The sequence below is a fragment of the Pelodiscus sinensis genome, chromosome 6, assembly GCF_049634645.1.
Source record: "Pelodiscus sinensis isolate JC-2024 chromosome 6, ASM4963464v1, whole genome shotgun sequence".
NCBI lineage: Eukaryota > Metazoa > Chordata > Testudines > Trionychidae > Pelodiscus > Pelodiscus sinensis.
In genome coordinates this window covers 63,600,939-63,627,233 of record NC_134716.1, presented here as the reverse complement: position 1 = coordinate 63,627,233, position 26,295 = coordinate 63,600,939, and the positions used below count along the sequence as shown (strand labels likewise).

The window sequence follows — 26,295 nt, the reverse complement described above, 5'->3', positions numbered from 1 at the left end:
ACACACATGAAAAGGACAAATCACATTTCAGAACAGGAGGGAGATGCGGGGCGGGGGGGGGGGGGGGGGGCGGGGAAGGAAGGAAGGTAAGTGTCTGTGAATTGATGATATCAAAGTGAGGACCAGTTAGGACTGTTACCAAGATAACATCACTGTGATAACCTGCCTTCAGTCATCAGGCTTCCTAATAAATTATGGCAAATCAACACTCGCCAGCCCAAACAATCCAGTTCATCGGAGCTCAGCTCAATTCGATCACAGCCAGAGCCTCTCTACCAACAGACAGATTCACTCACATCAGTCAACTCGCAGAATCGCTCCAAGAGATGCCAGTAGTAAGGGTTTACGACCGCCTTCAACTGTTAGGTCACATGCCATCATGCAATCCTGTGGTCCCAAATGCACATCTCTTTATGAGATGCCTCCAAGGTTGGCTCCCACCCCCAGGGATGCCTGTCGACGAAGAAAAGGAGGTTACTCACCTTCCTGTAACTGACGTTCTTTGAGATTAGTGTCCCTGGGGGTGCTCTACTACCCTCCCTTCTTCTCCTCTACTTCGGAATGCCCCTATGATAACTTCTTAATATATTATTTGCCGGGTTTTGGATAGAGAAGCGAACTGAAGGGGGGGGGGGGGGCGCGCATGTGCGATAGCACTGAGGGAGGCTTGCGCGCACCGCGCATGCGTGTCCCCCGATACATTACTCAGAAAAATCCGTCAAGAAGCGCTGGGCCACTCAACACCTGATGTGGAGCACCACAGGGACGCTCATCTCGAAGAACGTCAGTTACAGGAAGGTGAGTAACCTCTTTTTGTTCAGCTAGTAAAAAGGGTGAGTAGGAAGATGAATCGGTAACCAGATGAGTAAAACAAATTTTCCATGAAGCAATTTTGTACAACTACATATTCTTCTTTATTTGAGATTATTACTTGAACGATGAGGAAGAATTCCCAAGTAACTTTGCCAGATCATTAAAATAATCTGCCAACCCAGTTTATGGAAGGGTGTTCCATAATGCTTTGATATGTCCATTTTCAATGTAAAGATGAAGAATTTGGAAGTTTATTGTTATGAAAGCTATTGGAAAAGTTATTGCATCTGGTGAAATCAAGTTTTGCTTCTTGTTAGGAACAACCCCACAGCTAACAATGATTAAATTGACTGATGAGTTAGTAATAATAGTCTTTTTCTGAACCACTGTTGTTGAGAAGACAGATGCAGGTCCCCAGTAAAAAATATCCTGGGACAAATTGTAACCAGGGTGGTGATATAATACAGAGTTTGAGATACCAACAGTAGTAAGTCCTAAATGGTATCCAAACTTCAGATGATTATTTAGAACAAAAAAGAAGATTGCGCAAGAAAACTTAACTCAAACTAATTTTTTTTCCCTTCATGAATGCTTTATCTTGTTTTCCTCACAAATGTGATTACTCTTCATTTTCTTACTCATGGACAGTTTTGCATAAGCTATTAAACATCCAAACCCTTAAAAGCTTAGTAGTCTTTTATCAAGCTTAAAAAATTCTTTTGCTCCCAACAGGTCACACCCATATATAAAGTGTACCCATATCATAAGGTATATTCACATAATAAGCAATATAATAAAAATGTTGCCAAGGAAGGGAAACTAGAAAATAGAAAATAATTTGAGGATTGCTGGTTATCGTCTTAGACATACAGAGAAACATACGTATTCATATGCGCACAAACTGTTTATATTGTGTATTTGTGGTACATGCATATTTCTGATGTGTACAATTGACAAATTCTAGGTTGAAAACAGTAATAGAAGAATTGGTTCAGACACAGCGGACACTTTTGAACAAAGAGGAGCTTGTGTTGGAACTAGAAAAGAAAATAGAAGAATCTTCCACGACCTGTGGGAAAAAATCAGAGTAAGTGTGTCAGAAATATTGGAAGATGAAAATTTTAAAGAAAAAAGTTGTTCGTGTTGTCATGCAGTTCTTCTTTGGGTGACTTATGCATATCTGTTCCACTTCACATTTGTGTGAACCCAGTGCCCTAAGGGATTTTTTTGCCTTAACGTTAACTGTTATGGTGGCACATTAGCCTTACGTTTACTCATGCTATGGAGTGCTGCCCTGGCACTCCTCCTTCCCCCACATTCTTTCTTACCAGCTGTAATTGGAGTATGCCAGCTTCTTTATCCAAGTTTCTGGTCCCCCCCCCCCATTTTTTTTCTGTCTATTTGTATCTAATTAAATAGTGTGGGTGTGTATGGCTGGTCTTGCTTGGTGCCACTCATTATTATAGTTAGTCTTCGCTCTCTTTTTCTTTTCTCGGTTTTCTGACGTAGAGTCAGTCTTAGTGCAAGTGCTGATGTTCACTCTTGGGCATGCCTCAATCCCCAGGCTTTAAAGTTTTGTGCAGCTGCAAGAAATCTATCCTGGTGAGTGACCCTAACTGTAAGTGTCTGGGTGAGGGCCACATTCAAGAGTATGGCCTGATCTATAGAGATTTCAAGCCCTGTATAGTAAACAGGGAAGTGACACCACATTGATGCTGTGATGGTGGATCATCCGGCATTTGATATAATGGGTCTAGTGAAGATCTGCTACAGTGAACACTGAGGGGACCCTCTTAGGTGCCGATATTCCTCCCCCCCATGCAAGGAGTAAGGGAAGTCGATGGGAATGTTTCTCCCATTTGTTTCCTACTGTGAGGACAGTGCTGAAGCTCGGCTTATGGTATATTGATGTCAGTTATGTTTTTTATGTAGCTGGAATTGCATACCTTAAACTGACCTTCCCCCATAGTGTGGACCTGGATGCACCACATTTTTACAGTAAAGACTGAACCTTTCTAGTCTGGCATTCTCTGGTCCGGCAACATCCATGCTCCGGCAAGATTCTCGTGGTCCCATAAAGTTTGTTTACAGCTGCCAGTCCTGGCTCTCAGTGTCCTGTGCTGTTGTTTGGGTCTAATTTACTCCAAATGGCTTCTTAGAGCCCAGCAAGCAGAGGAAGTATTGGTAATGCAGATGGGCAATATTGAGCTCCTGTGGTCAAGCAAAATTTCTGGTTCAGCATCGGTCAGGTCCCAGGGGTGCTGGACTATAAAGATTCAACCTGTAGTACTATAAAATAAATGTTTAGTGGTGCTTCTCAACTCTGTATTGGTCAGGATATTCTTGCCACAAGCCAGGTTCCAGCTGATGCTATATATTTGTGTGTATCTTAAAGCCCAGGTACTCACAGTATAGGTTGAACTTCTGTTAACTGTGAGTGGTCTGGCAACATCTATGGTCCAGCATAGATGTTGCAGAACCAGTGTCTCGGTGGAGGGGTGGTGGCCAGAAGCCCTTCAGGCTGGGAAGCACGGCAGCGAGGCTGTGTGGTGAGGCCGGGAAGCCCAGCATGTGGCACTGGGGCCATCAGCATGCGGCAAGGGGCAGCTAGTCTCCGGCCGATAACAAAAGCTGGGTTGGGAGGGGGCAAATGGCAGTGGGGAACAGGAAGACCTCCTCTGGTTCAGCAAAATCCTGCATCTGGGGCTAGTCAGACGCCAAGGGTGTGAAGGACCAGGTAGGTCCAGCCTGTAGTAAGAACATGTCTAAAATTTCTGGGGCACGTGGGCTTCATGTACGTGACCCAGCATGCCAGACTTAATTTCAGTTGCAGAGCTGGATGAAGTTAGTTTATTCTTCATCTCATCTGTTGGACACATTAATTCATGTACCTGCTGAAGTCATAACCTTAGTAGATTGATGGAAGGATGTGCATGCAAGTTCACTTTCTCTCTCTTTTTCCCACAACTATAGTGATGAATGTTTCATATATTGGTTGAGGGGCTCTCCTAGGGAGCATACATGTCCAAAGACTGTGGATGGATCAAGCTTTTACCCTACACATAAATGTACAAGAGTTGTAGGCAGTTTGCCTGGCATTTCAGGTATTTCCAAAGATAGTCCTGTTAACTATTTGATTGAACAAAAAATGTAGCTTGTTTTGTTCTAGGGACTGGCAGTCAGGTTCTTTGCCCTTTTCTTCTGTCATGAAGGGCATAGCTGCTATATGGGTTAGGTAAGATCAAGCAGGACGGAGTTCTAATAGTCCTCATGAAGCTCGTCCTGGCCTTATCAGCATTGGTTCTTTAGTCTTCTAAATCAGGAACTGAATGTTTCAACAAGGAACCTGACTCATCACAGAACCACAATTGGAAGATACGTCCCAACCCATGCACCCTTCATCTTCAGGTGTAGTTCCTCAGTGGCTAACCTTTCAAGAGGATGAGTACTATGTGGATGTCAACATCCTTCTAAACAGTGGAAACTTGTCCACTAAATATGCTTTCCTAATGAAGTGGAAGAGTTCCTCCAGCAGATGTGCTGATCCTGTTTTCTATCCAGCATATCCTGAATTATTTGCTTCCCTGCAAGCATCAACACCTCTAAGTTCCCTTACCATTCATGGACAGCTATCTCTCCATATTGTACCTACCAGCAGAGGTGGATCCATGTTTTCTAACCCTAAGACTATTGAATATTTATAGGGTATAGGCAAGCAGTACCCTGATGTTGGATATCCTGTTCCCATCTGTGAAGGTAGCCTTTTTGGTGGCCATTACGTCTGTGAGGTGGATGGCACAGTTATATGCCCTGGTTGTTGATCCTCCATACATGTTGTTTTTTTATAAGGACACATCCTCATCCAAATTTCTTGACTAAAAAGTTATTACCTCAGTCAAGCCCATATACTTAACCACCTGTGACGATGCAGCCGGGGTTCCCCTGACACTGCATCCCCATAGCAGCAAGAACAGACTCCACCAATTGGTAGAATAGAGGTTAGTCTATAAGGTATCACAGGACTCCTTGCCACTTTTGCACCGCTCTTGCAGATTCAGACTAACACAGCCCACCTCTCTGATACTAGACTTCAAAGAGAAACTGCAGAGCTACAATTCATTTGCAAATTTGATACTATCAGTTTAGGAATAAACAAAGACTGTGAATGGCTAGCCAGCTACAAAAGCAGTTTCTCCTCTCCTGGTGTTCACACCTCCACATCAGCTGCTAGAAGTGGGCCTCATCCTCCCTGACTGAATTGACCTCATTATCTCTAGCCTTACTCTTGATTGGAACTCTTCTTATGCCTGTATATTTATACCTGCCTCTGGAATTTCCACTACATGCATCTTACGAAGTGGGTCTTTGCCCACAAAAGCTTATGCTCCGATAAATCTGTTAGTCTACTATCCCAAAATATTCCCAATAGAACTATTGGCTGCCAGTTTTTAAGTGTAAAAACTGAGAGTTGAGCTGTATTCTTTAAGAACTATTTCTAATTGTCAGTAATGTCCATAAATAGAATCCCTGATTGTTAGTGTATATGCATCCAGGTAGCAAAGCAGAAATCAATCCAGATCCTCCGTTCTGCTTAACAGATCTCATTGTACAGTATGGCTGTGAAAAGGAATTTCCTGAGCAACACTACTGGGGTGTAATTTGTTTTGCTCTGTCTCCACATTTGGAGCTCAGTAGGGTATGTTCTTTACTCAAGGCATCTTATTCCAAATACTGAGCATTAAAGTAGTTCACTGAATATTATACAGAATATTCATAGCCTGTAATACTAAATAATTTTATAAATAAAGCAAATCAGTCATAAAAATCAGCCATTTTTGTATGTTAAGCTAAATGGACTCATCAGCTCTCTTTAAGTTCTGATTATAGAGCTTTGAACATCTACTTTGAAATTTAAGTTTTAAGAACTGATAAATAGAATTAGAGTTGTACTTAGATCCCTTTCCCCCATTGTTTCCATCCTCAGACAAAATTAAATGACTCTGATAGACAGATACCATTATTTTATAACAAGAGTGAACTTGGGTATAATAGCTCAGATATTAATCTTAATGAATAAACAATGAACAAATAATACTCCTGCCTTACAATGAGTTCTGAGAGGACTGAAGGTAGTTGTCTTAATGCATTAGATATTATTTCAATATTATCAAAAGCTTTAGATGTTTGCCTTTTCTGCTGCTTTCCACCACTCTAATTTCCAGTTAGCTAAGTTCCGCTACTTGAATGAGATCCTTCTACTTCTGGTGAATCTGAGTGAATGCATTTTACTATCTTTTATTTTCATCAGAGGATCTTAACAGAGTTTCTGAAGAGTTCAAGCAGTGTTGTTTTATCTACATAGATTTAAATTCAGTGTATTCACCATTTGGTTGTAATTTGTATTTCTGTTTTTATTTATTACTAATAAATTACATACTAAATGCTGTAGAAACGTAGATGAAAGTGTTTACCCCAAGAGCTTACAATCTTAACCAAATACCTCCCAGATGTTCCTTCTCTGATCTTCATACCTCAGTGTGTCATGCTAGCCCAGCTTATATGTATGTGCACATAAAAAATGAACAAGTATCAGAAAAAGAGATAATAAAATCTTTGCTCACTAGCCAAAATTATAATGCACGTTTTAGGATTTCCATGATTGAGTATACCTCTGCTCCCCCTTCCCCCCATGCATGCTACATGAGATGAGAAATACTAGATTTGGTGGATTTTGAAGGATGAAAAAAGAGTGGCCATTTCCTTAATTCCATTTCCATTATTTCCATACTAATGGAAAAGTTTAAAAACTATGTTTACTAATTGTGTAGTTCCTTGGAGAAAGAAAGGGTAGTAACAACATGTCAGTTCATTCCACTTTGTTTTCATTACCCTTCTGCTTTTCAAAGCCTTGTAATATTTGAATTGTTAATATATTGAAGGACTTAGAGCAGCTAACACATTGGAGATTTCTTTTTGGTTTTCAAAGAAGAGCTCACTTGGGTTTCCTTCGTTTGAGATAAGTGAGTGGGAAAGGTAGAAAAGAGAAACCAAATTACTAGTAACAAAAATGTTTTCTCCAATATTGTTTCAAAAGAAGAACTCATTTTAAAATCATGTGTTCTGTTTGTATTTGCCCTTTTCTCTTCAGCATTGTGCTTTTGCTGAGCCAGAAACAAGCACTGGAAGAACTCAAGCAAACAGTTCAGCAATTAAGATGCAGTGAGGCAAAATTTACAGCCCAGAAAGAACTTCTAGAACAAAAAGTTCAGGAGAATGATGGGAAAGAGCCACCTCCAGTGGTAACTTACGAAGAAGATGACAGATCAGTCACTTCTATGGTAAGTCCCCGTGCTTATATAACTTAAATCATACAACCGCTCATGCTATTGAATTTCTCGCTTTCAGTGTCAGAGGCCCGAATGCTCAGCAGAAAACATGATATAGTTGCAGGTAGGCAACTGAGAACTTGTCTCCACTTATGAGGAGATTGGTGCTGTGGAGATTGATCTCCCAGGGGTTGATTTTAATGGGTCTAGTAAGGACTAGGGATGTTAGGTAATGATAAATTGAATAGTTGTGTATCCGCACAAAATATTAGTTACACGAATTTTCGATAATCCCTGGGGCGGGGCCAGCACCTATTGTACTCCTGGGGAGCCCCTGTCACTATGCACTGTTGCCTCTCTATCAGAGGCAGCAGCGTGGGGTGGTTTGTGGGAGCTGGTCCATGAGGGTTGCAGCACCCCTTGCCACAAGGCAGGTTCCAGATGATGCTATCTGCAAATGGATGGAAAAGGTCCACATATTAGAATGTCACACTCATGGATTTGTGTAATTGGCACAGGCAGGCCTACATCTCAGTTCTTTCCTACTGAGAACTCCACAAGATGGGTAGGAAGGTGGATAATTTGGTGTTCACTCCAAGAACTTTTTCATGTATTGTCACCTGCATCTGGTTTTGTTATGAGCAAGTGATACTGCTTGTGAGTCTTGTAGAATAGAATAGATATGAGCAAGCCCCTGAAGAAAAAAAATGTTACCTCTCTTTGCATAACGGTTGTTCTTCGAGATGCTTTGCTTATATCCACTTTCCTACCCATCTGTTGGAGTTTTCAGCAGAAAAAAAACTGAGGTATAGGCCTGCCTGTGCCTGATACACAAGTGTGATATTCTACACGGTGTAACTGTTGACCCTATTGGTGTTGCTAAGACAAAAATGTCCCAACACATATACCTAGAATGGAATAGACATGAGCAACACATCTCATAGAATAAGAATGTAAGAATGGCCATACTGGGTCAGACCAAAGGTCCATCTAGCTCAGTATCCTGTCTGCCGACAGTGGCCAATACCAGATGCCCCAGAGGGACGGAATACAGTAGGTAATCCTTGCGTGATCCCTCCCTTGTCACCCACCCTCCAGAGAAACAGAGGCCAGGGATACCATTCCTACCCATCCTGGCTAATAGCCGTTGATGGACCTAACCTCCATAAATCTATCTAGCTCTTTTTTGAACCCTGTTAAAGTCCTAGTCTTCACTTCATTCTCTGGCAAGGAGTTTCACAGGTTGACTGTGTGCTGAGTGAAGAAAAACTTCCTTTTGTTTGTTTTAAACCTACTGCCTATTAATTTCATGTGGTGACCCCTAGTTCTTTTATTATGGGAATAAGTAAATAACTTTTCCTTATTTACTTTTTCCATACCAGTCATGATTTTGTAGACCTCAATTATATCGCCTCTTAGTCTCCTCTTTTCTAAGGTGAAAAGTCCAAGTCTTTTTAATCTCTCTTCATATGGGACCCATTCCAAACCCCTAATAATTTTTGTTGCCCTTTTCTGAATCTTTGCCAATGCTAATATATCTTTTTTGAGATGAGACCACCACATCTGTCTCATTTAAGATGTGGGCGTACTATGGTTTTATACAGAGGCAATATGATATTTTCTGTTTTATTCTCTATCCCTTTTTAAATGATCCCTAACATTCTGTTTGCACATTGAGTGGATATTAGAGAACTGTCCACAATGACTCCAAGGTCTTTCTCTTAAGTAGTTGTAGCCAAACTAGTCCTCATCATATTGTATATATAATTGGGATTATTTTTTTCCAATGTGCATTATTTTACATTTATCAGCATTACATTTCGTTTGCTATTTTGTTGCTCAGTCACTTAGTTTGGTGAGATCTTTTTGAAGCTCTTCACAGTCTGCTTTGGTCTTAACTATCTTGAGCAGCTTGGTATCATCTTCAAATTTTGCCAGCTCACTGTTTACCTTTTCCTCTAGATCATTTATAAATAATTTGAATAGGGTGGGTCTCAGGACAGACCCTTGGGGGACCCCACTAGTTACCTCTCTCCACTCTGAAAACCTACCATTTATTCCTACCCATTGTTTCCTGTCTTTTAACCAGTTATCAACCCATGAAATGATCTTCCCTCGTACCCCATGACAACTTACTTTACTTAAGAGCCTTTGGTGAGGGACCTTGTCACAGGCTTTCTGGAAATCTAAGTATGCTCTATCTACTGGATTCCCTTATCCATGTTTGTTGACCCTCTCAAAGAACTCTAGCATATTAGTAACAATGATTTCCCTTTACAGATAATACAGATAATAGTTATCAAAAGTAGGTAACCATTTTTTTTAGTTTTGAATCAAATAAATAGATTGTTTGAATAACAAGCTAAATTCTGCTGAGCAAACTTCAGTAATGAGCCTTGGTTTCCTTAGGATGAGCTGGTGAAGTATGTTAGTGTAGATATAAAATTAGCATAAAAATACTGAAGAATGAGTTTAAAATAATTTACTTTAATTTCTGATCTTTCTGTTTGAAACCTATATTCACAGACCCCTATTCCTTTGCAATATGTTTGCTAAGCTCTTACATGCTCTTTACATTTAAAATTAACTTTTTATATTGTATCAGAGAACCTGGGGTATAATTTAGATGTGCATAAGTCAAGTAAGATAATTTGTCTTCCGATAGAGGAAAAAAATCCACTTGGGCTAAATTTTGGAAAATCTCATACAATGTTAAGAACCATGATTATATTTGATGAGCAGTGTTCCCTCAAGTCTCTTCCATCCATTTTCAGATTTATTCCATGTATTAAATTCATTTCTTATACGCACCAAGGCATGTGTGAATGTGTACCATCAGTAGAAACAGAACAACATAGTTGTGGGAACTCTGCTAATCAGTTGGGCAATAATATTGGTTCTGCAAAGCTTAAGTGTTGCAAAAGGGCATTAGCACTTAGGTTTGCTTTGATGGATTTGTGTTTGCACTCATGGAAGTTGGCTGTGAATTTTTTAATGTTGAGTTTCAAGATGTCATTTACTCTTCATAGTATGGCAGCAGTGCAGCAAAATGACACGTGATCTAATGAGTTCTCTTGATTCTGAATACTAGCTCCCTTCCCTTCTTCCTTTCTGGTCCTCCCTTATAGCGTTTCAGTATTGCCTCTTCCTTCTATTGTGTATTATTTACGCAGCATCAAAGATGTAGATGATGTTTGACAAATGAGCAGATATGGATCTGTCCTAAGAAGCTTACATGTAAATTAGATATGCCAACAAATATCCAAAAAAAAAAAAAAAAAAAAAGAAGGGAGAAAGAGGGAGGACTAGAATATTGACAGAAAGAGATAAAAAAAAAATAGTCCCTTTGGAACAAACAGTCTTATTAATTCTTTCATATAATATAAGACAGGTAAATTAGGGGATGAATTCTTTTAAGGAATCAGTGGAGGTGAGTGATGGCAGACTGGCCTGGAGCGACACCGCCATCCTCTCCCCCAAGTTTCTAAAGCTTAGAATGTCTAGATCATGCATGCATGTGTGTGTTGATTGTATAGCATGTTGGCCATCTCAAAAAGTAAAGAAATTTTCATTTTTTTTCTTTTTGCTGAAACAAGAACACAATGACAGTTAATGGTAACTTTTTGATATGACTCCATTTTCATGAGTTACTATTCAAAAACAAGGATTAGAGTTAAAAGTTTGCATACATCAAATCTGTGTAATGATATTACTAATACAAGCAAACAGTATAAAATACAATAATAAACCATGGAAATGGTTTCTCATTTGATTTGTGTGAAATTTCATGTGCTCTAGACCCTCTGTAGCCTACAGGGTAGAAGATGTTTTGACATGTTTGCTGAATAGAGAGAGGCTTAAGCACATGCTCAAAAACTTTGTTGAATTTTGTGAGATTGTGGAAATAGGCTGAGTTGGAAACAAATTAAATGCATGCTCCTCCCCAGAAACTGTGGGGCAGACATGGGGATTCTATAAAGCTTTAATAGCTGCAGTTTTTACCTTCATCTCTGGAATGACAGCTACTCTGTGAGGTACCCCAAATATGTGTATCTGAAGCTCAAGTAGCTAGTCCTCGACTTGTTTGCTAAGGTGCTGTCTTATTTTGAGTCAACTTAGTGCTCTTTTCTTTAACACGTAGAGAGTGTGAAACTAGGGATGACAGGTAGACCCCGCCAAAAAAACGAACACACTTGGTTGTGGGCGGGGGTGGGGAGAAGAATGAGCCAGGAGGGGGGCGGGGTTGTCCAGGTGGTGGGCGGCGCGGGAAGCAGAGCTGGCGGGGAGTAGCATCTGGGTGCCGCAGGGCTGGACAGGAAGAGAGGGTGGGCCCAGAGAAAGGGGGGCAGGAAGCAGACCTGGTGGGGGGGCGTGCAGCCACTGGCCACAGCAAGAGTCCTTCGGGCAGTGCCCCTGGCAAGCACTCTCTTTAGTTGCGAGCAGAAGCTGGGCAGGGAAGGTGTTGGGAGTCACTCCCCCCGCCTGGCTTCTGCATGCAACCAGAGGCTCCCAACTGGGAGGCGAGGCTGCAACTGGCGCTGGGAGCCTCTGGTTACGCGCAAAATCCGGGTGGGGGAGTGGCTGGGAGTCCCAGCCCCTGCTCTTCCCCGCCCCCCCCCCCCCGCCTTTTGCGTGGGACCACAAGGCTCCCAGTGCCAGTCGCGACCCCACCTTCCAATTGCTCCCCTAGCCCCACCAGGGTCTGTCTGGCACCCAGCCGGGAATTCAGAAAATACCGGACAGTGCACATGGCTGGTATTTTCTGAATTTTTCTACTGGATAGATGGTGCAAATACCGAACTGTCCGGTAGAAAACCGGACACCTGGCAACCCAAAGTGTATTTGTTAGTCTCTAAGGTGCTACAGGACTACTGATTTTTTTTAAAGTTACAGACTAGCACTGCTACCCCTCTGAGGCTTTTAAAAAGGCATTGGGTTGAGACCTCAGCAGAGGGGGCAAATTGCGCTGATTAGAAATTTTGAAAAACTTGTAACATGAAAAATTGTACCTTGAATTTAATTATTATGTTCATATCCTATTCAGTATCTCTCTGGTTTACAGGTGCAACTTTTTCATAAACTGTCAACACTTTTTAAAAGTCAATTCAGTATCAGCAAAACTACCAAAGTAGGTATTGATAAATACACTTCAGTCAGTTGTGATCTAATGTAATCTAAATCACTTCAAATATCCTGCACATTGAGACAATAAAGCTTATTCAATCTAAAGGAGGAGGAAAAAAGATGAGACAAAAGTTTATTTAGATAAATGGCCAATCTGTCATAATAATTAGCAGGATTTCTATGATAAAAATTCCTTTAAATTATGCAGCTGCTGAGTAATCAATAATGGGCTTTTATCTCTCAGCTGTAGCTATGCCAGTCATCTTTAAATGGCTTGACATCTTTTTGGTGTTAATCATTCAGGAGGATCATTATTTCTTCAATTATAAACCCATTTAGGTCTGTCATCTTCATCGTGGAACAGGTCAGCCCAAATGTTTTCAATTTAGCTATTTATTGCTCTTGAAAAATTAATTATAAGGACTTTTTTTGAAGTTGCCTTCTTAAGGACAACATCATATTTTATCAGCTTGCATTGTGAGCAAGCATGTGTTTTTGCATATAGAATAGATTGAATATGTGTAGCCACAATCTTTTTGTCCTTACTCTTTGAACTTTAGCACAATATGATATACAGAATAGATTTATTTATTACTAAAATAACATGTGTTTTATCTATAGTACCTAATTGGAAGCTCACTGTGTAACTGAATCATTAATCAGAGGAATAGGTCAAAAGCTGTTTGTTTTCTGTGGGGGGGGAGGTTAAATAAAAAAGGGGAAGAGTTCTGTAACACATTATTAAAAGGTGTCTGGTATTTTATGTAGCATTCTCTGAGACTTTTCAAGCAATGGATTGTTAATTATACCTCTTTCTGTAACTTCATAAAATGTGAATGTATTCCTTTCTTGTGCCTTCATTGTCAGAAGATTCTCTAAATATTCTTTTGTTTCCTCATGTCAGATATCCCCATTTTTGATTGTGAGGTTTTTATTTTCAAAATAGTCATTGTTTATATTTATTAGGCTCAGATGCAAGTATTTTATGTGCAAAAGAAACTGCTAGATATGTTGACACATGGAAAAATGTATTTTTTGCTTCTCCTGACTGTAATGAGATTACAGAACTTTAGCTTTACATGGAGAAGATTATTTTTTATAGTTTTAGGAGTTTGTTCCCAGGATGTAAATTTAAAATGAAATAATTGAGAAATATTTTAAATGTCTAATATTTTCCAGCATTACAGTTGGGAATCTCTGGTCATAGAAAATTGTACCCATATGCACTAATGTATTCTTTTACAGAAGAAGACTCTTTGTGGGCATCCATTAAAGTTCAGTAACATCAAAATCACAGGAAAGTAATAATTATTTAGAAAATAGAAATAAGTGAAATACTATTTTTTTAAATTGTCTAAAACCATAATATATTTGTCAAAATTCGATACATGGTTATATGATATATTTAAAAAAATAAGGAAAAGGAAAATATAGTAATCTGTAGGCTGATCTGGGCTTTAAGTGTACAGGTACATGTTTAATATAAAGGTGTTAACATGCATTGCTGTCTCTCTTTCTCTCTCCATATACAATAGAGAGATAGCAGTGCAGATCAGCCTACAGATTACTATATTATATTACTATACTATATATATATATGTGTGTGTGTGTCTTACACTACCATAAGTTATTTATATAATTATTGAGCAATTTTATTTTACTTACACACACACACACACACACACACACACACACACACACACACACACACACACACACACACACACACACTTCGATGCTCATGAAGAATGTTGGATTGCCAGTCTTAGAAACTTTTAAGTCCTGTGTTTATCCAAGAACAGGCGCAGCATAGACCAAGGTCATGCATGGCTTCCCACACCACCTTAATGGTGGGGCCAGATCCGTGTCCTTTTTGTATTGTGCCAGCAGTGTAGAGGGGATTAAAGTTTTCTTAAAGGGCAGCTGGGTATTTTTCTGTCTAGGATAGTTTTAACTAATTGTTCTCTACTCTCTTCATTTTGGGACATGCACAGAGCCCTTTAAATGGCAGCCAGAGTCCCATACAGCACGATCCTGGCAGCAGTGAGGGCTGGATGGGAGAGGCTTCCCTCCATCCACAACCCTTCCTCTTGAGGCCCTGCTCCTTCTGGTGACCCATAGCACTGCCTCACCATGGCTGCGGCCCAGTGAAGTCTGTCACCATCCCTGCTTGAATCAGGGACAGATGACAGGAGCTGTGGCCAAAGTTCTATCTGGCAGACATCAGTATAGCCCTGGGGAGACAGATAGGTAGCTCTGAACCGTGTGCCTTCCCCCATCTCAGCAGAATTTGTCTCCCTGTCTCCTTGCTGATCCTACTGAGGTGCTAATAACTTTTTGTTTCCTTTAATATTTACATTAAAAAATGTAAAGGAAACTTCAGAAAGAGCCTAAGCCACAATTTGAAGATTTAGTTTTTGCTTGCATTACTTTTTTTCCTGATAGTTTCTAAGCAATACAGTAATTCCTCATTTAACACTATAGATATGTTTTAGAAAATGATCGTGTTAAGTGAAAACTTGTTATGCGGGGTCAATTTTCCCATTGAAAATAATGGAAAAGGTGGGGGTTGCGTTCAAAGCAGTGGTGTCTGTTGGGACCAGGACATAAGGTTGGGGGAGAAAGGAGACTGGGTTAGAGCAGGGAGGGGAGGTTTTTGGCTCTGGGGAAGGGAAGGAGAGGAGAGGGGAGGGGGATTGGGTTGGGAGTATGCCCCTGTGAAGGGTCTGCCAGGACCTGCACTGCGACCGGCAATGGGGGGGCAGTCACTGGGGATCGCCACGGCGAGCAGCGAACCCTCTGACGCTTTGCAGGGAGGCAGGGGAAGCTCCGCACAGCCACCAGCGATAGACCGGCTGGGGAAATCCAGCCGCCGGCCTGCAAGCGGGAGCGGAGGAGAAGGGGGCAAGGCGTCTGGCGAGGGGGAGCAGGAGGGGAATGGCGCGGTGAGCGGCAAACCCTCCGCCGTTTTGCAGGAAGATGGGGGAAGCCCTGTGCAGCCGCCGGCAACGGGCCGGCTGGGGGAATCTTGTTATTCCGAGAAAAGTCGTGTAATTCAAAAAACATTCCCTAAAAAAAATATCGTGTTATCGCGAAAACGTGTTAAGCAGGGACATGTTAAATGAGGAATTACTGTACTTTAAACATAAACCTTTAAAGCTGCAAGAAAGAAAATAAATGACTGACATAAGTTCATTGCCTATTTTTATTTCAGTTTATTAACAAGTAGCCATTTATTCATATTCTGTCATAGTACAGTAAAACTCCAATCGTGTGGCATCCAGTAGTCCAGCACTCTTGATAGTCTGGCATCAACTGGAACCTGGAACTGTTCAGGTCAGCCGTTCTCACAGCTGGGCTGCTATGAGCAGCATGTGAACACATGGCCTGCGCTGTTGCTCTCATGGTCCCCAGCGCACACAGCGTCCAGCCTGCATGTGCTAGCAGCTGGCCGCTGAGCACAGGCAGAGCTGCTACAGGACCCGGACATAAGGTTGGGGGACAATGGGGATTAGGTGACAGCAGGGAGGGGAGGGGGATTGGGTTGCGCACAGCGTCCTGGCCAGCTCATTGAAAAGCTGGCTGCTCAGCGCATGTGCCCCAGCGCCTGGAGGGAGATGTGCGGCTGGACTGGCAGCTCCGGGTCCCGAGCATAGGGAGGGGGATTGGGTTGGGAGTATGCTCCCTTATAGTACCTCCTGGTATTCCGGCATATCCGATAATCTGGCACCACCTAGGTCCCAAAGGTGCCGGATTATCGCAAGTGTACTGTATAAACAAATCAGTATGTATGTTGTGTTAGACTTTGGTAAAGGTTAGGTACTAGGGAATTCTGCAAACACTGCTTGGCTTGGTCTAATGACGGGAATAGTCCTCTGGCAGCCAGACCATGCAGTATCAGGGCCAAAAATAAGACATTTTCAGTACAGACTGCTCATAGCTCTAATTATTATAAAATAAATTACTTAAGGAGAATGTGGAAGTTACATAATTTTTTTATGTAAAGGAATAACAAAATCTCAATTTAGATTTATAATTACTAAAAGTGATATAATATTTTATATTACTATTCACAGAAAAAATTAACATGTGCAAAAACAACATTTTAAAAGCAGTTTTAAAATGTTGTTTGTTTTAAGAATGTAATGTTTTAAAAACAAAACAGAGCACATAAGGACAATGTGGTAAGAAGACCATGCTTCTTTGGGTCCACTTTAGAATATGCATTGTTTGGTTATCTCATCGTGGCCACATGGCTGGAGGAGCTTTATCTTGCATACTGCAGGATTACATAGGAGGCGTTGATGGATTTTTCTATACCAATATTCAATTTGTTAGATATGAAGAATTTGTCAGAAGATGGAGCTAAGTGCCAGAAAAACAGTATTCATCATCATCATGATTTTAGAACAAAAATGGCTAATCATAAAGTACTGATATAGATGGAAAAAGAGTAGGTTTACATTTTTTAGCATCCAAACATACGTGAGGCATTCTTTGCTATTTATATACTGAGTGAAAATCATCTAAAAAGCACTAATACAAGGTTTTTTTGTAACAAGCATAAGAACTGTGCAACAGGACTGCATCTGAAAGCAACATAAAGTCACTAGTCACTCTCTAAATACTAAAGAAAGGGTATGTACATTTGCCTGCATATATCAGGATGTTCAGGTGCTGATAATAGCAAACCAGGGGAAGGGCTTCAAGGCCTGTGGATTTATGGATCTAGAGATTGCAGCACCACATACCAGTGCCACAGAGGGGCTGACATTGGAATAACTGTAGTGGGAAAGACACAGGAAAGGCTATAAAATTCCCATTTTACTAGCTCCTGGTTCTGTGGATAGATTTCACTCCTACGTTCCATCCAGAACAGCTTCCCAACATTACTTAATAGTTTACAGTGAGGTAATGGAGAATAAATGTTCAATTGAGATACCTTACATCAGGGGTCAGCAACCTTTCAGAGGTGGAATGCTGAGATTTGACTTATTCACTTTTATGTATGGATCCGAGTGCTGGTGATACTTTTTCAAGTCAATGAGAATCCTACTTACAGCAGCTTCATTAATAAAGCAAGATGCACATCTTACCTTTTATTGCAGGGGTCAGAAACCTTTCAGAAGCGGTGTACCAAGATTTAACTTACTCACGGATCTATGTGCCGCGGGGGAGGAAAGGGCAGTGCAGGCTGGGTATGTGACCATATTTTCTAAATCAGTTGCAGTTAGTGAGAATGGTTTAATTTAAATTATGAAACAGATTAAGCGTTTTAACTTTGTCATGATAGTTTATCAAGCTTCATTTTAAATTAAGTAAAATATTAAGTCCAACACAAAAGGATTCCATGTTTTCTTTATTTATGGCGGGGATAGGCAACTTTTTTTGAGGTGGGGTCACTGACCCACAGAAAAATCAGTTGGGGACTACACAAGTGAGAGGCAAAAAAACTCCTCTAAAAACCTCAAACCCTCACTGATTTGGCCCTCAACTGAGAAACCTCTCTCCTCTGATCCCCCCCAGCCTCAAGGGGTGAGGGAAGGGGAAGGAGGGGATTGAGTTTCAGGGTCTCCCATAGACCAGATTTAATTTTCTGAGGTTCTGGAGTTAGTGGATTTTATGGACTCATTAGACTGTGGGGTAGGGACAAAAATGAGGGGCACAGTGGGAGACAGACCTCCTAGCAAGTAGGATAGGGATGGGGTGCATAATCTGGCAAGGAAGTAGGGTGCAGAAGAGGGAGAAGTTGCAAGGTTTGAGTGGGAGGTAGAGTGCAGAAGCAGCCTGGGAGTGGAGTGTCTGTCCGGATACAGGGAGCAGGAGTAAGGGAGAGTGCAGCGAGTGGCCAGGTAAGATGGTGCAGCAGCAACGGTAGATGCAGGAGCAGGATGGGGATGTCTGTCCAGGCCAAGGGGGAATGTGTCTGGTGCAGGAACAAGGGCAAGCTGGGGGTGGGGTCTTGATGAAGGGAGAGTAGTAAGGGGATTGGGATGTGGGGGGGTTTGAGCATGAGGGAGGGAACTTACCTGGCTTTGCACCCCCTTGCAACAATGGCTGCAGCCATGCTGTCCCGGGCCACCCCAAAGGGAGGCCCTGCTGCTGCTGCTAGGGCCTACATGGTCCAGGGCCAGCCCCAGATGCCCTGTTGCTGCATCCAGATGGTTTGGGGGTGGCCACTTCCACTGCCATGAGATTCTGGGCCGTCCCTGGACTGCATGGCCGTGGCAGAAGCGCCTCCAGTCCTGGCCAAGGGGCCACTGAGGAGCCTCAGTCCCAGCACTGCCTTCTCCCACTGCAGCCTAACCTGCTGCAGGGAGTGCTGGGGCTGAGGTGGAAGGGAGTGCTCTCCAGTGGCTACATGGGGGAAGAAGAGTGGGACTGAGCTCCCTCCTGTGTGCCGCTGAAAATCAGCTTGTGTGCTGTAAGTGGCACTCGTGCTGTAGGTTGCTGATCCTGCATTTCTATTGCTTTTCTTGTTATAGTAGAAACTAGCACATTTACCCAGCGTTGCTTGGATCCTTAAGGGGGGGTAGGGAGCTGGGGACGGGAGTGGAGGGGTTTAGGAGTCGGGGTTAGGAAGTGAGGCAGGGGACAATATGTCTGAATAGAGAGGAGGTGGGGGGAAGCTAGATTCATACCAGGGCTGCTTACTTTTTCCCTTCCTGTCTGTATCAGGGAGTGAGAGCAAAGTGCATAACTTGTCTGCCCCCTGTGCTTCCCAGCCAGAGTGAGAAATGCAGCAAACTGCACTTTCCCCATACTTCCTGACAAAGGGGAACAGTCAACAATGTCCCTCTATGAATTTTGGGGTAGGAGAGAGCTTCAGCAGTCCTGTAATGGGGTGGGGGAAAGGTTGCCCCCAACTAGCCCCTTTCACCTGCCTGGTGATTCTGTCTCTTTTCTTTATCTATTTATGAGAAGCAATCCCATCCCAGGCACAATCAAATCATATTGCTTTAAGTTATGATAAGAGAAAGCTGTGTACTGGTTAAACCTCCCTGGTCTGATAGTCTCAAACAAGGGAGTTTGCTGACCTGGGGAGGTCAGCCCCCAGGCTTTCCCCAGATTCTCTTTCTTGCCACCAGCCCAGGAGAACCTGGAGACCTGACCTCTTCCTGCCCACCTGCCTGGCTCTGCTCCCAGCCCTGGGGGCTCCATGCGTCCAGCTGTTCAGATGCGCACCGGGCGGTAGCCACTTCTGGGACTCCCTGCCTCTGGCTGCTGCGTCAGGCAGCAGCTGCAGGGCTCTTTCCCCCCCAGATCACTGGTCCTGTGAGCTGCTGCCCAATGGGCTGGCTCCACTTCAAGCTACTTTCAACCACTGTGGTTGGGGCTCTCTGGTCTAGCAACATCCATAGTCCTGCCAGATGAGAACAGTTCAACCTGTACTTAATTTGTGGTCTTAGCGCTTACCTTTTGGGAGTTCTTGATCAAACATACACTCTCTCTCAAATATATAGCAGATTACTGAAGAAACTTAGTACTAGTTGTTTTGTTTTATAAATATATCAATCTTTTGTTAAGGCTGACTGCCTTCATAATACATTTTAACTTTGTTTTAATATGTATTCAGAGATCATTTTGCATTAACAGGTTGAATAAGAAACAAAGAACTGCGAATATAATTGGTCATGAAAATCAAATATTTATGACTTTGTGGCTCATGTTAAATTTATGCAAAGAATGGTACACCGAGGTCATGAGTGGTGTCATATATTGAGGCAGGGAAAATAAAAATAGTCACATTTTAATTAAAATATACTTCATTTTTTGAAAACATAAAATGTTTAATAACTATTTTTAAACTAATTTACAAACATTTGCAATACTTTTCTGGATGCTGATTATTTTAGCTTTGAAATCCCATCCCAGGTCTCTGGAATGGATTATCTCTATTGTCCTCATAATAGTATAACTGACAGACCGCTAGCTCTCACTTGAGTCACTGTTCTTAGCTTCCCATGCAATCCAGGTTTTAACTTGGCAGATTCTCAGTTCAATTGATTGGACTATCTTATGGCTGTAGCCACAATCAAAAATTGCCAAATAGATGAAGTCAAGAATATACCTTTTCAAGTATCCTCCAATCATGAGATCAGTGACTCCTTTGATAAGCATAACTCTTTAAGTATGTGTTTTTCTCTAATGAATGCTATGATAGTAGAGGATCACACCAGTGTTTTAAGTGCCTCTTTTTCCAGTATTGCCTCATGCTGTAGAATTTTCATATTCAAAGAGGTACAAAGAGAAACTGTCAGCTTCTGGGATGTTCCATTACAGCAGTAACAACAAACTCTGAGGGTAGAGCGTAAAATAACTATTTCTTTTTGCTTGTTGAGAAAAATGGAAGTTTTTTGGTGCTCCATACAGTATTATCAACAGGCTCCCCTGTTCCTCTACCTCTAGGATTAAATAACTTCCAGCTTTATGGTTCACACTATCTATTGTCCTAACAGTGCAAGACAGCACTTACCAGAGGAGAAGCAGGGGAGCCCTTATAAATATATAATATATAAATGACTGCATTCCTATAAAATTTCTTTCCAGTGATCTAGGGTTCTAGAGTAAACTTTCCTGTCAGGGGGTAATGGAAACAAAAACCAACTGAGGATCAGATTGCTGTGGCTTTGGTGTGGCTTTGGTGCCATTTTCATCTCAGCTTTGGCAGCAGTGTTGTAGAAACCGTGAATGTTAATTAGCAGATTTGGGAATTAGAATTACTGTTCTGTTGGTGACACTTCCAGACAGCTGAAGTTCATCTAAGTGGTATCTTGCTTTGGAACTGCTTTTCCAGTTCATCATCTGAGGTATATATTTTTGGTTCACTGTCAAAACCAACCATGGAGCAAAAATGCTCCAAATGTCAGTTACTTCCATCAAGCGTAGAGAATGAACTTTGCACTTCTTGTAAAAAGAGCACATATGCTCTGTCTTCTGCCTCTCCTTCTTCTAAATCTTCCTTGACTACTGGACATGCATCAGAGGAAAGAAGGTCCTCAGATGATAAGGTAAGAGACAGAAGTCTAATCATGTGCTGCAGTAGATGGATGTCCAGCCACTGGGATAGAATTCACAAATTTTTATACATCGTATTAGTCTTTCAATGTCTCTTCCAGTGTGGAAAATGCCTGGCAGTTTCTGAAGTGCCAACAAAAAGCAAGGTCAAAGACTTGAAACTTCCTAAAGCCAGTGTTCTTTTAAAAATTCCTCTCTCATTCCAGTCTTGCTCACAGAAAGGAAAAATTAGTGATAAGGAGGATTTAAATGACAAAGTACTTGAGATCAGAGAATATTATTAGAAATAAAAAGGGGAGTTATTGCCTGAAACTGGAGCATAGACAAGCTCATTCAGGGCTGAGAGACCAGATGGGAGTAGGTTGCAGAGCTCTTGAATGTATTTCTAGTGCAAAAATACTGTATAAGTAGCAAGTGAATCTAAAGATATTTCAAGAGCTTTTCAGGTTCCCCAAGGAAAAAAGCCATTGTTTGTCTAATGAACGTTGCTGCATTAGGAACTGGATGCAAAGCAATCGTTCCAGTAAAAAGGTCCGTGAGAACCATTTGAACAGAAAACATATGCTGCCCTCGAGCAAATATTTAAGTGTTTGGTCAGGAGGAGGAGAAGTAGTAGTGATACTTTGAAAACAATTGACACTTGCTGAACTCTTTTTATCATAATAATAGGCTTTTAAGTCAAATGAATTTCCTGCAGCCATCAGGGTAACAGTAATTTATAATGGTGGCAGTTTCATGTCTATGGTTTTTGAAGCTAAAAATGAACTATTTTAAAAGTAATTGAAGATATTTATTTATATATGCGTGACAAAATTTTAAAATCTGACATAGTGTCCTTTTAACCTCTCCCTGTGTCATATGAAGGATCTGTGGTACACCTGTAGGCTGTAAACTCATTTTATTAATCAACATTCTAATTTCTGGCCTGGTCTGGTGGCGTATGCAGTGTTTTTTGCTTTATTCTGCCATTTATGGTATCTGAGTTTGATTTCTTTTAAACTCTCTTCCTCCAGTTGGTGAGTAATGGGGAATGGTAATATAATCTATATCTCCCACATTTTAAAGCACTGCACTGCTAAATTTCCTCTAATCCCTGTGCCTGCCCAGTTTCCTGTTAAGGCCATGCAGGGCCTCAGGGCTGCAGCTCTGAAGTTGGTGGGGATAATCCTCTCTCGGTTGGTCCCAGTGGTAAGCCTAAACTCCAACTTCTTGCCCCACCTTGAGTTCTCCCCTAGTCCGTAGCACCCTTCTGCACTCCAAAGCCCTCATTCCCAGTCCCACCTCAATCCACACCACTGGCCCAGAGTCCCTACCCCCTCTGCACCCTAAGCCCAGAGCCCCTCTCCAAAACTGGAGAACTGTTCCTGCAACTGAAACCTCTCATGCTCAGTGTCACTGCAAAGCCTGCACCAGAGCCAGAGCCTTTACATTTCAACCCTCTTTCCCATCCCTGAGCCTCTCAGTCCCAGCTCCACACCCCCAGCTAGGCCCTCACACACGTGCACCCCAGCCCCTCTGCCCCATGTCTGTGTCTCCTCCTACACTCAGAACCCCTTAGTCTTGCCCCCATCACATACATTATGGTATGTGCACCAATATGAAGGCAATGTGTTGTACATCACCTCTGTCACACATCACTTCCATATTGGTGCATATAACAAGACTTATTCTGCTCAGGGATGGGAAAAATTAGAGAGATCATGGCTAGACAAAGAATGTTAAGATGCAAATTGTATGGTCGATACAATTTGTATCGACTATATGATTAGTTGATAAGCAGCTCTGCAGAGCGGCAGTGGGGGATACTGCAGAGGAGCTGACTTGAGCCGGGTCTGAGCACTGCTAGCTTGTGGTGGCTCTAGAATTGCCCATGCTGCGGCTCTGCATTTTAAATGTAGTAAGAGCCTCTGGGCGATCAGCGCAAACCAGGACTGCTCTGATAGAGGCAGCAAGTGGGGGTGGAGAGGTGGGGAGTGACTAGTCAAGCCAGTTATCCAATAAGCATTTATGTATTGGATAGTTGACTAGTTTCTTACATCCCTAGACTACACACTAGCTTATTCAACCATTTTACATTTTTGTACCCATTATAATCCATATGTATTTATTATTTCTTTTTATTTCTAGTATATGTGGAGCATAGATGTGAAGCACTATTTTTCCTTGGATTTTAGGGAAAAGTGGAATAAAATATTAGTGTCAGTGAATCAAAAATAAAATACCATCTCATGCAAATATCATGGGGGGGAAGAGTCTTCCTAGAAGTGTAAAAGAAATTCTTCCTCTTCATTTCAAAGCTTTTTGGAATAGTTGATAGAAAAAACAAGTTGCTTTGTTGTTAACATAAGTGATTGTAATACACACTTTGCTTAGTCTCATTTAAATGTTATGTAATTTTGTATCTGAATGTGTTCCTCCAACTACAGGGTCTGTCCTTTCTGATCTTCAAGCTGCTTTTTTAAAAAAAATTTTGGTGACTCTTTATTAAAAAAAGTTTTCACTATTCCTCCCTGCCTCCTTTAAAATTCCAGTTTCTCCCAGGAGAAGCAAAAATATAATTATTTTTATGTCAAATGAATGGTTGAAATAGAAAATAGTACAGAGTGAGAAGAGAAAGAGTTGTTAGTTTTCTTCTTATCAATTTCAGTCTCTGCAGGATAGTAGTTAACTAGTTGCAAGAACCTGCTACCGTTGGAGGCAACATCCTCAAATTTCAACACAAATGATTAATCTCTTTTTATGACCAATACATACATCTCTGAAGCAATACCTGTTATTTGATCAAATGCTTCTTGATATTCTATCAAGACTTTACTATAGAATCCCCTTCCTATGAAAATCTAATTTGTCAGCTATTTGTTTGTGTGGATCCCACACGTGGTGTACATGCACCCTATGCACACAAGGACAGATTCAAACAATTTGAGCTTCCTGTCACTTTTTTGTTTTCAACCTTTGGACACTGGGACTAATATATGCTTTCCTTCCATTCCCCATGGTATCGAAGTCCTGAGAGAGATGATGCAAAATGTAGGACTGATATTTATGATAAACCAGATATGGCCTACGCAGTACTTCTACGTAGATATGGTGATCCTCTCACCACAGCCATATCACCTTACCTGGTTAGTCTCACAGAAAAAAGTTAACTCCTGCATCTTGTCCTATCATCGTTACATTTACTTGGGTGCTGGCTTGCTAACATCCCCTGAAGAAAGCTGTTCAAGTAAAGTACAGACCATTGTGCTTCAAAGCAGGGAAGACTGGCTTATAAAGCTAATTCAAAGAAGTCTTCTATTTTGGCATCTCAGCATGAGCTGTCTCCCTGGGCAATATCTCTTTCAGTATTGTTGGACAACCTGCCAACCTGGAAGTTATCTCTACTTTTTATTAGTTCCATATAACTTTTTACAAAGATGCATCTAATGGCAATATCTGCATATTCACTTGAGCTAGGTCCATGCTGTTTCCCCATCTTAAAGAGGCAAGATTCCTAAAGAACCTCATTTGTGTCATCCTCAGCCTCCAGCCTCAATCTGGGAGCCTCTTCTTTTTTTGGATCTCAATATAGTATTAACAGGGTTGATGGGTTTCTTCTCCCCCATTTAAGTTATTACCTGCTGTTTATATATATTATCTGTCATTGAAGACTACTTCAAGTGTAGGGAAGTTCAGGTCCTTCTGATGGGTCTTGCTCATCCAGTGCTTCATAAGGACAGAGTTGCTCTCAGATACTGCTCAGGATTGTTGACATTTTGATGCCATTCATGTCCAAGTTATCTTCCTCAAGCCTCACTCCATCCCATGGTAAGCTAAACCTCACCTTCTTGATGTGGCAAAAACATTATCATATTACTGTAAGGTAACAATCAACAGTAACGAGAGAGCATTTTACAAATACATTTTAAGCAGGAGGAAGATCAAGGATGCAACAGTGATGGACTAAGGACAAGTAGTGTTAACAAGAACACAAAGTATCTGTGATAAGACAGGTAAGTGTTCGCAGGCAGCTTATAGATCTGGTAGAGGTATGCAATAGGAAAAGTTAGCAAATCTTTGCACGAGTGTTCAGGCAGCCTCATTTGCCTGTTCGAAGAATGTCAGTTTCTGAAATTTGTACGACAGTTATGTGGCGTGTGAGCCATACTTATATAAGACTGTTCTTTGATGTAGGCTTCCAGATCAAATGTCTGTTTTGGTAGGACTATCCTATAGTCCCTGTTTAATTAGGACTCCTAGCACTCACTGATGAGCAAATTCCTAGCTGCTTGTCAGTCACTGGGATTGTGACCCATGTGAAAAAATACTCAAAAGAATGAAGAACAAGTTCTTACAGTAAACTGTTGTTGTTTGAGAAGATAATTCCCATGGATCCCATTATCTGCTCTTCTTCATTACTGTGAAGTCCTACTTCTCTGAGATTCTGTGGTGACAGAACTGAAAGTTGAACCCAAACTGTCTTTCTATCCTCCAGCTGGGGGGCCTTAAGTCTTTAGGCATAATTTTAGCTCCTACAGATGCTGTTGATTCGAAGAACCCAATCTCACTTGCATAGGGTTCATGTGAATCCATAGTGGGATCTATGAGGATCAAACATCTAGAAGAATAAGGTAAGTAACAGTTCTTAAAGTAATAACAAATGTAGAGCTGGAAACCATCTGTACAACATGAGTATAATAAATATATGCTTGAATTACATCATCCACTTCACAAAAGAACAGGAAAATTCAGAACTGTCTTGGTCCTGAAGAAGATGATTTATCTCACTAGAAAGTCCTGTTTTTTAACAAAAATATTTGCTGTATCCCTAGTGATTCAGACCAAGTTGTTCAGTGAGTTGTTTTAGGCTTAAACAAAGCACAGCAGTGTATTGAAAAAAAAATCCAGTCTAGAGATTCGTCTGCAGTACTCAACATCTTATCAGCATTTTCAGTATTCAGTGGAATATACTGATGGTGGTACAAATGAGATTATTATTGCATGGGCTCTACATGCAGACACGTGAGTGACCTCA

General features: G+C 41.4%; 1 protein-coding gene across 9 annotated transcripts in view; it reads left to right on the top strand.

Moving 5' to 3' along the window:
- The window catches only part of FER (FER tyrosine kinase), a 339,100-nt gene that overhangs the window by 63,799 nt on the left and 249,006 nt on the right, over window positions 1-26,295 (top strand). For 7 of the 9 annotated variants that reach the window (XM_075932044.1, XM_075932041.1, XM_075932040.1 and 4 more), the window contains 2 exons: window positions 1,778-1,900; window positions 6,962-7,151. In XM_075932044.1, coding sequence (XP_075788159.1) covers window positions 1,778-1,900; window positions 6,962-7,151 — 313 coding nt within the window. Of the gene's footprint in view, window positions 1-1,777; window positions 1,901-6,961; window positions 7,152-17,371; window positions 18,199-18,856; window positions 21,275-26,295 lie in introns of those variants that run through there. The other 2 variants (XM_075932048.1, XM_075932047.1) reach the window with 2 other exon arrangements.